We start from the raw sequence: 11280 nt of genomic DNA on the forward strand, positions 1-11280 counted from the left end.
CACTGCATGTCACAGATGTGCCACTTTTGTGTTACACTGACATTAAATGCACACAGACACCATTTTAGGATAAATAAGCCAATTACTGGCTGCAACATCTCAGCGTGCATCACATTGCAACTTTTCATCCAAAAAGTTTGTAAAAAAAAACATACATACATACATTCCGGCAGTCTGTTACAATACTATTCATATTTCTAAGCTGTACAGGCATGAGATATCTATTCAAAATGCCAACAGTAGTTAAAAAGACTGAAGCTAAATAGGCATTGAACCAAGTAAAACATGAAGAGGAAAAAAAAACAAAAATTTCTGCTCCCACATAAAGACATTTGACATCTGTATAAGCAGAGAACTGTAGAAGTTAACAGTAGCAAGAATGCATTGTGTTCACAGGCTTCCCACCCAGTGGCACATGCACATAGGTTCAACAGCTGCTGCACCACAACTGGTGTGCCAGTTTTAGGTCTGCAAGCTTTTTCTGCAAAACTGCAAACGCCGAACGGACTGTAGTACTAAATCAGACTTGAACTTCTATTAATAGATGAATCATAACTGAAGAATCCAAGCTAAATTGTCACCTCTAAAACTGAGAGGATAAGATAAACTTCAGGGCTTGCATTAGGCAGCAAGTTGAATAAACCAAGGGAAAATTGCTAAAACCATTAATTCCTTCGCCGAAGGGAGTCCCACACTTACGACTTCATCACTGCTGGAAACAGAATTTTGACTGAACCACCTGTACTCCATTAACACTACATCAAAACATTAACACACACACACCTACAACATATTAGACCCCCCCCCCCCAAAAAAAAATTCCTTCTGCCTGTAGGATATCATGAGCAAGCAGCCATGCTAAGCATATCTAAATGCCACGAAAGGGCCACATACAAGCAGGAAGAATGAATCTGTCTGAAAATTAGGGATGGGAAGTCCAAATTTAATATGCGACTCGTCACTTTCTGCCACTATTAATACACAGCTAGCTCACTCAGACAAGAATGCCAACACATTTGTCTCTCAAAAGCATCACTGTACAATCAAAAATGAATTGCAGGGCTTATATAATAGGCATGTTTGCTCACCAACATTTGGACTGAATGTAGTCTCATTACATTAGAGGGTGTACGTGCCCTGGCAGGTGTGATGAGCTAATGAATAGATCTGCACACGTAGAGAGCTCAGCAAATTCTCTAGTGAGCAGATTACTCAGTCTAAACTTCCAAGGAAGAGTTAAGCTAGTTGCTTTCACCCAGAATGGGAGTGGAACGGCTGCAGTTGACATCAACATCATTATGTTAAAGGGAAATAATAAACTCCCTGGCTGAAACTGCCTCGTGGAGAAAAATCAGGCTAGGGCAGGAAAGGGCTGTCAGGCCCCCTATTGTTGAATATCCTTCCAAAGCTTAGCAGCCTTCATGTGAACCAGTAGACACCGTGGAAGAGATCAGAGTACCCAATGCCCATTGAATTATAGCCTGGTAAACGAGGTTAGATCACAAGATGGGAGAGGGGAATTACTCGCAAAAGAAGAAACCTTCACATTAATTCCCTAAGAAATTATTCAAGTGTTCCATGATAAGGAGTTTGTGCAAATTAAACATTGAATATTGAATATAGCGTGCAAACAGTTACGTTTTCTAAAAAGCATTGCAAAAAGTGAAAATGGCAAGTAATAACTCACTTCATATCCAACGTTATCATGTTTGTTGACTTTAACGTACGAATTCAACCACACCTGTTTTCTTTAAAATCTGAAGAATGAGTCTGCAACCTTGCCAAATTTGGATCAAACAAACAAAATGTTCTAACTCTAATCCTACAGTTTAATTTGACATTTCATGTTGGCACGTTCCCCAAAATACTGAATGTTTTTCATTTTAAGTTAAAATAATTCATCCAAAACACAAACACTAACACAATCACAGGTTATCACTTTAAAAACAGTAAGTACGTACTACTGTACAAAGTTTTGAAAAAAGTTCTTTTTAATAGAGGAAGACTTAAGCTGTCAAAAACCTCCCCTGATCCAATAGTTCCAGTCTCTGGTATTATTATGCTTACATGCCAGTAATTGAAAATGGGAGACAAAACATTTGATGGACCTGGTCAGATCATTACACAGGTGTGAATTTACACACTACAGTGAGCTGACCTGAGTAGGAGTTTTGGGCGGGGGGGGGGGGGGGGAAAAAGAGGAGACAGACATCCAGATTTTCAAAAAGGGCAACTCAATGGAGAATTAGCCAACACCTGAACAGATTCAGTCTCAGCTTTAAGACATACATAGCTGCAATTTTTTGTTTTTTTAAACATTGTAAGATCCCACGGTAAGCAGCACAGAGATGAATCAACCATTAAATCTGATTTTTAGGTGTTGCTGGTTGAGGGTTGAATTTGGTCAACATGCTTCCAGACCCAAAACGTCAGCTTTCCTGCTTGGCCTGCTGTGTTCATATAGCTCTACGCCTTGTTATCTCAAGAAGTGAAGTCAGCTTTGACTAGTGCTACGAACATTGTAGGTTACAACACACCTCCAGAGCAGGAGAGACGCGAACCCAGACCTTATGACTGAGAGGTAGGGACAATACCACTGTGTCTGGAGGAGGCTATTAGGGTCTTGGTTTAATATGATATGAAAGAGAGTTTTGTGGTGGAATGGTTATGTCCTCATCTATGGTGAGAAGGTCCGAAATCAAGCATCACCTAGTTCAGGACGCGCCCATGTCCCAGTAGCTTAATTTAAAAAATCTGTTTGGAAGGCTGAAAAAAAACCTAAAAACACCTTCATGAAATATTAACTATGTCCCTGTGCTGGAAACTGAGTGGGTGTGTTCAGTGTGGGGTGGGGAGGGGTGTAATCTTTGCCAAAAGAGAACAAGAAGATTGCACTTATTCATGTATGAATGCTGATAGCAATTCTGCATCACAGTCTGGATTAAATAGTTGGTCAGGTATGACCTATTCCTCAATGAAAGCCTGCTACAGCACTTTAAAAATTCAAAAACAAAACATTTCAATTGATGTTGAATGGCTGAGTTATGCAGACAATCCACCCTAAAGTCTGACGAAGGGTCTAGGCCCGAAACGTCAACATTCCTGCTCCTCTGATGCTGCTTGGCCTGCTGTGTTCATCCAGCTCTGCACCTCGTTATCTCAGATTCTCCAGCATCTGCAGTTCCTGCTATCTCCCACGCTAAAGTTGTTCTGGTCACTTATCTGAAACAACTCAATTTTGATTCAAATAGCAGGGCGAGATCTGTTTATCCCGACTAAGGTAGTTGGATAATGGAGAGCACTGCGAGTTCAGCAAAGTCTGAAAGGTGACTTTTTAGTGTGATGTACAACCCTTTTACAAATGCAACATGAACAGATACATTGAACAATACATAGAACTGAAGGCAATCACAAATTGTGGAGTATTACAGTTTTAATTTTCCTTACTTTTTAAAGGGAGAAAGACCACAAGACTATCGAAGCAGCCCATAACAGCTAACATGGATAAGGTAATCTTACTGGACAAAACCTTAGAGAAACTCCAGGATTGTTAGTGGCTGTCAGTCAGTCAGTCATTCTCCTTAGATTACAGTCCATTTCTTCTGCAAGATTCATGATATAATATTATTGAGCATGATTTGAACTGACAGGGATTAATAGCTGAGTCTGCCCAGCCAGTGATAAAAAAATCCCTTTGGCCATATGAGCCATAACATTGTCTGGAATGGGATTCTCATGATGTCGGATGCAACATTAGGCAGGGATATGCTCTGTCGACTGATGTCCACCCTGGCAGTGGCACTGAAAATAAGCAGGTATTAAAATCCTGGTTTCAGCACAAGAAGCTGTGCCACAAATAACAGGTTTTGATGATTTTAGCATTTTCTGATGAGTTTTTCTACATTATAGATATTGCAAATACAACCATCTCTCCTTGGTTTTATACAAGATTAAAAAAAAAACTAAAATATACTGAGTAAGCAACAGGCTACAGTCCATGATTGATTGCAGAAAAGGATGAATAACATTCCTCTGCTGGTGAGAATGCAAAATGTTGTTACAAGCTAGCTTTGTTTCCAATGCAGCAATGTTTCATTCAGAACACTGGAAAGATTTCCTGAACACAGTGAATCATTAGAGTTGGTAAAGTCTCACTCACTGGAAATACATCATACATCATACCAACAAATTTTAAAACAGATACTAGTTTCCCCTTCCACCACTTTCAATGGGATGCAATATTTGTTGCCAGTGAGCAGTAATGGTCTGGACAGTAAGCTCAAAGTTTCAATGATGCCTCATAAGAAGAATACAACTGCTAGTTCACTGACAAAATTGCCAGACTAAAACAAAATTGTCATGCTATGGCTCAGGATGCTAACCATTAGACAATAAGAAAACAAAACTGACTACCTCTACATTAGAAAGTGCTCGGCATTGGCTCCTGATCAACATATCATAGGATTACATTCTCTCCTGTTTGCTTATGTCCTTCCTCAGCTGGGTCGGTTCCAGCAATTCTTGGCCAAGCCACTAGAAGGAATATTGTGCACAAGTTAAGAGCTCTGGTTGGATAACCCACTTAATGATTACAACTCAATCAATACTGCACTGGGATATACAGACTGCAGTCCATTGATCATAACCAGCTCCCATGACCCCCACCCACTTTTGGAGTTGGATTTCTTACACATTGCCCAAATGATGGAAATTTGGAAATACAGAAAGGGCTGTCCTCAGCAGTAATACATCATAGGGGAATAAGGATAAATCACAAACTGGATACTGTGTCACTCTGAAATTAATCAGGATTCTGGCTTTAACATTGAAGCCTTGAGGCTTCAATATCCTCACTTAAACAGACCAGAAAAGAAAAAAAAAAAATCATCTTGGGGACATTTCTCCTTGTAAGTCAGAATGGAGACTACCTCAATCCAAGACATACAAGGGTGAACTCGGCAAACAGCAGTTGAAACATCACAGACAAGGAAAAAAAAAATTTAAAAAGTAAGCTGTGTTAACATTATCATGGAAATTTGTCAATTCCAATCTGTTCTATGCAGTAAAGTGCCTGTAAATGGCTCTTGTAGCATCAGTGAATACTAGTCAGCAATGCCTCCAACTACTAGAGTATACAATTCTCATTTATCACTTTTTCAATTCCTGTCTGAAAGGGATTAATTATGCATCTACAGCATAAGTAAGCTGGTGGATGGGTTTATAAACATTTCAATAGGTTCAGTATTACAACATGTAAGACAGCGTCAGAATTTAGAAGCTAACCAAAACATTTTGGATTCCTTCAACTATCTACATTAAATCCACATGTAATACTTGAATAAACACTGATAACATGAGTATTATAGCATCTCACTAGCTGTCAGAGTACCATCACTTGGACCAAACTAAATCAATACTGTATGCACCATTTAAAAAGTAAAATATTTCAAAGCAAGCTACATGGCCTTTATCTCTGACCTGTAGATCAAAGAAAAAAAACATCTTTATGAGTGATTGAGGTTTTTGAGCATTAAATGACTGAGCTACAGTGAGTCTTTGCCTCCTATTAAATTGCTATCTTCCAAATTTCACTAACCAGGAGTCTCAGTAATTTCAAGTCAGTTTATTTGCAAATAGAACAATAAAATGCAAAATGCCTTTCAAGTTTAAAGAGAAAAATTACACAATAATTTCAGTAATTGATTTCTAGACAGTGTAGTCAGCTATATGGTGTCAAAAGGGCTGTAGGAAGCACACAAAATAAAAAGCCCAACATTAAACTGGCTGAAAAGGCATTTAATCAACTTCAGTGACAAGGTCTTAGATTCCTTTTTCTTCTTCTGCAGCCAAGACTCTTTCACACTGAAATCTCTCCCAATACAAGTCATCCAGAGAAAGATTCCCAAATGAACTAAAAAGCACAATGAAAATGCTGCCAGACTTTGATATGGGAAGATGAAAGGACGTCAATGCCAGCACATCTGAAAGAGGGTTCCTAGGTAACAAATTTGCTGCATGTCTTAGATCTACATCTAGTAGTTATAGTACCATTAGTTACAACCAGAACATCTCAGGAGCACAAAAAGCAAGTCAGAGCCGGACAATTCTGTTTTTAAATACATATATAAATAAGAAAACAATAGGAAAAAAATCTGCATTTCCCTTTCTGTAAGGGCTACAAAATAAAATTCCGATTCATTGCAATGATTTCAACAGGGACGACATATCCCCCAAAACATTACAGCATTTAAACGGTTTTCCTTATTAATCGGGAAGAAGTTTACCACATCTGAGGTGGAACACTGACATCAATAATCTGAGACATTATGTCCCCTCCTTTCCACCCGCAACCACTCACAAAACACACACACACACACACACACACACACAAAAGGACTGAACTGCCTTTCAAAATGAAACATGCGGTAGCATGCTGGAATCAATGATTTCTCTTAAATGCTTAGGAGAAACAGGTTTTGGACATTTAAGTGGCTTTGAATTTCTTTAGCGATACATGCACACACCGGGGGAAAAAAAAAGCCATTGTATTAAAATGCATCTCCCGGGAAATGTGAATGGCATCGGGGTCTCTTCTTAAGGGAAAAAAAACTATTCAAGGGAGTACAGTGATCCTGTGTTTTGCACTGATCACGAACAGCGTTCATTGTGCTGCAGGAAATCATCTACAAAACGCATATGAATACAGTCTTTTGTTCACGGGCACTAGCTGCTGTTTAGGGTGTTCTGATTTGTTAAATTCATAAAGGTCAATCAATGGCGCTCTTGTTTGTGACAATCGACGGTGGAAAGAAATGTTTGCTCTCCCCCGTAAATGAAAAGGTCGTAGCCAATGTCCCCAGCCGCATAGCCACTGGCCAGGGGTTGCTCAAGTAAGCGGGCGCGGAGCAGGAACCCAGGGTAATGTATAACTGGCGATACTGCTGCCTTCCTTCATACTTACAGCCCAGTACAACTTTGCCAAAGAAAACCGACTGAAGTGCGGGCTACGCACACACACAAAAACGGCAGTTTCCGGGATTATTGCACTGAGAGTTTAAACAACTGCATAAGTAGCAAGAGGTCGGATTAATTAAACATTAAACAACAATTAGCCAGAATTCTCAAGGGGCTCCAAGTACTTTTTTTTCAAAAAATTAAAGCACATGAACCTCGATGCATAAAGGGAATTCCTTAAAACCGAGTGTAAGTGTTGATGTTAACGCTGGGAGGGCAATGGCTCCCGGTGCATCAAACAGAAACAGGATCTGTAATTTGAGACGACATTTCCTCACTTTTTAAAAAAAACACCATCCAGGAATTAATTCAACCCCTTATCGCTTCCTTCGAGAGGTTCCTTATTACCCTGTTGGAAACGACTACGGGAAAAGGAGCGCTCCTTCGTGAACTCCCAACACAGTTATACAAAACAAAACCTTGCTGCAGGCTTCAAAGAAAACAAAATGGGAAAATGACTGAATCAAGATCGTGAAGAAACGGCGAGAAGTTTCTTATTTTTAAGAAGAAAAGTCATAAAGCTCTTCTGTGGAGTTTAATGCCGATTTAATCATATCAACCCGAAATGCGTGACTGCACTTATTAATTTTAACAGTAACGCGGGGATTGGGAAGCAGGGGTCTGTCCCAGCCGCGGACACTGTGTGGGGCTACATATCCACTGATGGGGTGTGGGTTGTAGAGACTGAACCGGTGGGAGTTTACAGAAGGGTTAAAAAAAAAGAGGGAAGTGGCTGAGTAATCGCCAGCAAACAAAAGGTAAAAGGAAGGGGAGGGAGAGGGGCGAAAAAGGCGGGCTGTTCGTGTCTTTCTACAGCCCCGGGGGAAAAAAACCCAGAACATTTGGAAAGGAGGGAGGTTTCACATCGTTTAATAAAAGAGAGCGTCATATATGTCTCTCCACTTGTGTCTTCGGAGGGGGGGGGGGGGGGTGTTGGGGAGAGGGAGAGGAGTAGTCAAGAAATTGACATCTAGTCATTACAACAGCTTGTCAGGTTGGATTTCACATCAGTTTTCAATCGCAATCAGTTACAATGCAAACCAAACCGTGACTTCGCGAGTGAACACATTCCCTTCAGAAATTGCAGTTCGCTTGGCTTTTCTTCTTTTTTTAAAAATAAATAAATGTATATGAAAAAAAAGGATACTTTGAGAGACATCGCCCTTCTTTCTCCACCTCAACTTTCTCTCCTCTCTTCCCCTCTACCCCCAGGCTCAAATATAAGTCATTTTATTTCGCAAAACTCAAACGCGCGCTGATTGAGCGAGGAAATGATACAAAACACAAAACACAACAGTTTTTTTTTAAAAAAAACAATAAATCATCTCGTTCCAACTTTTCACAGTTCCGTGGGTTTTCTTTAGCGCCCAGTCCCCATGCGAGCATGTTACGGGTAAGACAAGGCAGCACTAGCATTGCTTGATGATAAAACCAAGCGGCTCCACACAACCCGCCAGGCTCGCAAGTTCGTTTCTCGCAAATAAAACTCCCTTTCTTTGGAGCGAGTTGCTGAGATTTCTACCTCCATACCACCCCCAGCAATGTTTGTGAAAAAAAGTTACACGTTCAACACAACACGTATGTACCAAATCCTTACACCGCCCCCCCTCCAACCCAAAAAAAAAGCAGCTTTGGGGGTTGCAATCAAATCGGGGGGGTGTGGAGGAAAAGAACTTTATTAGGATCCAACTGTAACCAACCGGGTTGTTCCTCCCCGCAATCTCCCTGTCTCTCCCCAGCAGATGCTGACTCCGCCGCCTTGAAACAAGAAGAGGAGTCTTGCTGCTTCTATCTTGTTTGTTTGTTTGCTTGCTTGTTTTTTTTTTCTTTCCCCCCAGTTTGTGTGTGTCCAAACCTCTGCCTTGCTCGCCTCCCTGCCCTCTCTCCCACAAGAGTCCCGCTTACCTTTCCCGATGAGAAGTGCCCATACAGCGAGGGTGAGGAGATGGTGAGTAATAGAAGCAGCAGCAGCGCTGGGCATTGCAAACGCCATGTTGAACATACACCTGCTTGTGTGCAGAGCCGAGCCGAGCGGATTGGAGGCGCTGCCCCACCTCCTCATGCTAATCACTGCCTAATCAGATGATAATCAGATGCTAATGAGATGCTAATTACACGGACTGGAACGGAACAGAATGGAAATCGATCTCGGAATATGCAGCACTAAGGAGAGGGTTTCATGGGGAGAGGCAGAAAAACAGTCAAATAACTCCCCCCTCTTGCTTTGCTAACTATCCTCTCTGTCAGGTTTTCTGTTGATTCTCCTCCCCTTTCCTGCACAGCTCTTGTTTTGTCTCTACGTTCGAGCTTGACCATCTTATCTGTTTTTTTTGCCCACTCTATGCAAACCGGGAGGACCATCACTCTCAATCGCAGTCCTCCCCCCTCTCCTCCGAGGTTACGGAACCTCTTCACAGCACGGGAGTGGGGATTGTTAGTGGTCAATTTTGAGTTGGATCATATTTTGGGAATCATGAGTGTTGCTTTTCCTTCTCATTAGTCAGACAGTTCCTCAGGGTGCGTGAGCAAAGCGAGCCCAAGCGTTGAATTTGCAGCCCGAATAAGTGAATGGCTTTCACAGTGGCAGGGTTGAGGTGAACAGTCTGAGGAAGTTGTGTGTGTTTTTGGCAGGGGTGAGGGCAATGCAGAATTGATCAACAACGGCTCTGCACTATCTTCTACCAGAACGTTGGACATTGAGTAGACCCTAAAAGGTAGATCACCATAGTCTTACCAGACTAATAGGGCTGCTCTCTCATTAAATGAAGACGATTGGTGATGGTTTAACATGAGAGGCAACAAAGGTAAGGGGAGAGACTGAGAAGGAGAGTCCTTCATAGTAACTATCACTAGTGTAAGAATTGAACCCCTGTTGTTGACATCACTCTGGATTGCAAAACAGCTGTTGATCTGGCTGAGCTAAGCCAACACCCCCAACAGAGGGGACGCACTCTCCAGTCTAAACAGCTGATCAGAATGCACTTCCAGTTGGCCTGAGTTTCCTCCAACAAAGTACAAGGGTGTAGCTGGTTATCTCTTAAACTCATATGTATTGCTCATGCAGATGAAGAGGAGGGACCACTCCAAAAACAACTGGGTAATTTCCCCAACATCCAGCCAGTGTTGGGTTTCATGTACGCACTAGAATCTACAAAGCAGCATCAGCCATCAGGCACCTCGTGTGGGCCATCCAACAACGTCAACACAGGTGTGAAACTACTACACCACACGTTCGCAGCTTTACCAACTGCACTCTATACCAGAAAACCTTGTCAGAAAACAACAACAGCTGTACATCTTCCACCAGCATAAGCTCCTGGGCATCGTATGGACAGACAATCTCAACAGTGAGGCACTGGTGCAGAGGACAAGTCCTTGTGGCAGAGAGATGAAAGATGCTGGCAGGACACACATTTCATCTCCCAGATGTATGTCACATCAAATTGGCTACAGGTAGAAGATGATGGGATCAGTCAACGAGGACCTGGCTAAGTACAATTAGAGGGACCTTCAAGAACAAGGCGTTACATGGGAGATTCTGATGGACTGGGGCTTGTGGTGAAGTCTTGCTGCTCATTGTCCTACAAGAACAACAAATCTAAGCAGGTAAGATCTAAAAATCAAAGATCTACTCATTATTACCTTGTGCTTTTTCAGAAGTGTGCAGTGTCTAAATTGGTTCCCATTATGACAGTGGCTTCTTCTCCTGCAGGTCGTATCTTTGATTAGTCAAGGGTCACCGAACCACAGATTATGCTGTGAGTTTGCTGTATGGCAGGGTGAGGGGATGAGCCCATATCTATTCAATCAGAACAAAGTATGAGTCCAATACTGTTGCTGTTATTCCAAACCATCTTCCAGCCGACTGAGTTAACTGCCTCAGTCCCACCCAGCTAACAATGTCTACACTTCAGGAACACTTCTTTGGTTGCAAAGCACTTGCCATGTCCTGAAGTCATGAAAGGTGCTTTATAAATGCAAGTTTTTCTTTATTCAAAATTAGAATAACTGTTCGGACAAATGAGAATTTCTGAAATCAGAGTTTAATTCTGAGCTGCTGGGGAAGGCTAGAATCAGAAATGTCATAACAATGGTGATTTAGTTTTGTTTGCTGGGCTGTCGATCATCCTTATTTTTAAGGATTCACCAAGTTACAGTTAATGCATTCTTATCACAGAGTCCACATTCTCTCCATGTAAGGATGTAACCCACTTACCCAGGTTCAGAGAATTAAATGAGTGAATTAGCACTGAACAACATCCCAAT

The 11280-nt window shown here is 41.6% G+C and overlaps 1 protein-coding gene across 3 annotated transcripts in view; it reads right to left on the reverse strand.

Annotated features, from left to right (window-relative positions):
* The window catches only part of cadm1a (cell adhesion molecule 1a), a 405153-nt gene extending 396043 nt beyond the window's left edge, over positions 1-9110 (reverse strand). For 2 of the 3 annotated variants that reach the window (XM_048615519.1, XM_048615520.1), the window contains exon 1: positions 8920-9065. In XM_048615519.1, the coding sequence (XP_048471476.1) occupies positions 8920-9016 (97 nt within the window). In that variant the 5' untranslated portion in view covers positions 9017-9065. Of the gene's footprint in view, positions 1-8919 lie in introns of all 3 variants that reach the window. The other variant, XM_048615517.1, reaches the window with a different exon arrangement.
* Positions 9111-11280: the final 2170 nt, after the last annotated feature.

The sequence above is a fragment of the Rhincodon typus genome, chromosome 32 (assembly GCF_021869965.1).
Source record: "Rhincodon typus isolate 14 chromosome 32, sRhiTyp1.1, whole genome shotgun sequence".
NCBI classification, from domain to species: Eukaryota; Metazoa; Chordata; class Chondrichthyes; order Orectolobiformes; family Rhincodontidae; genus Rhincodon; species Rhincodon typus.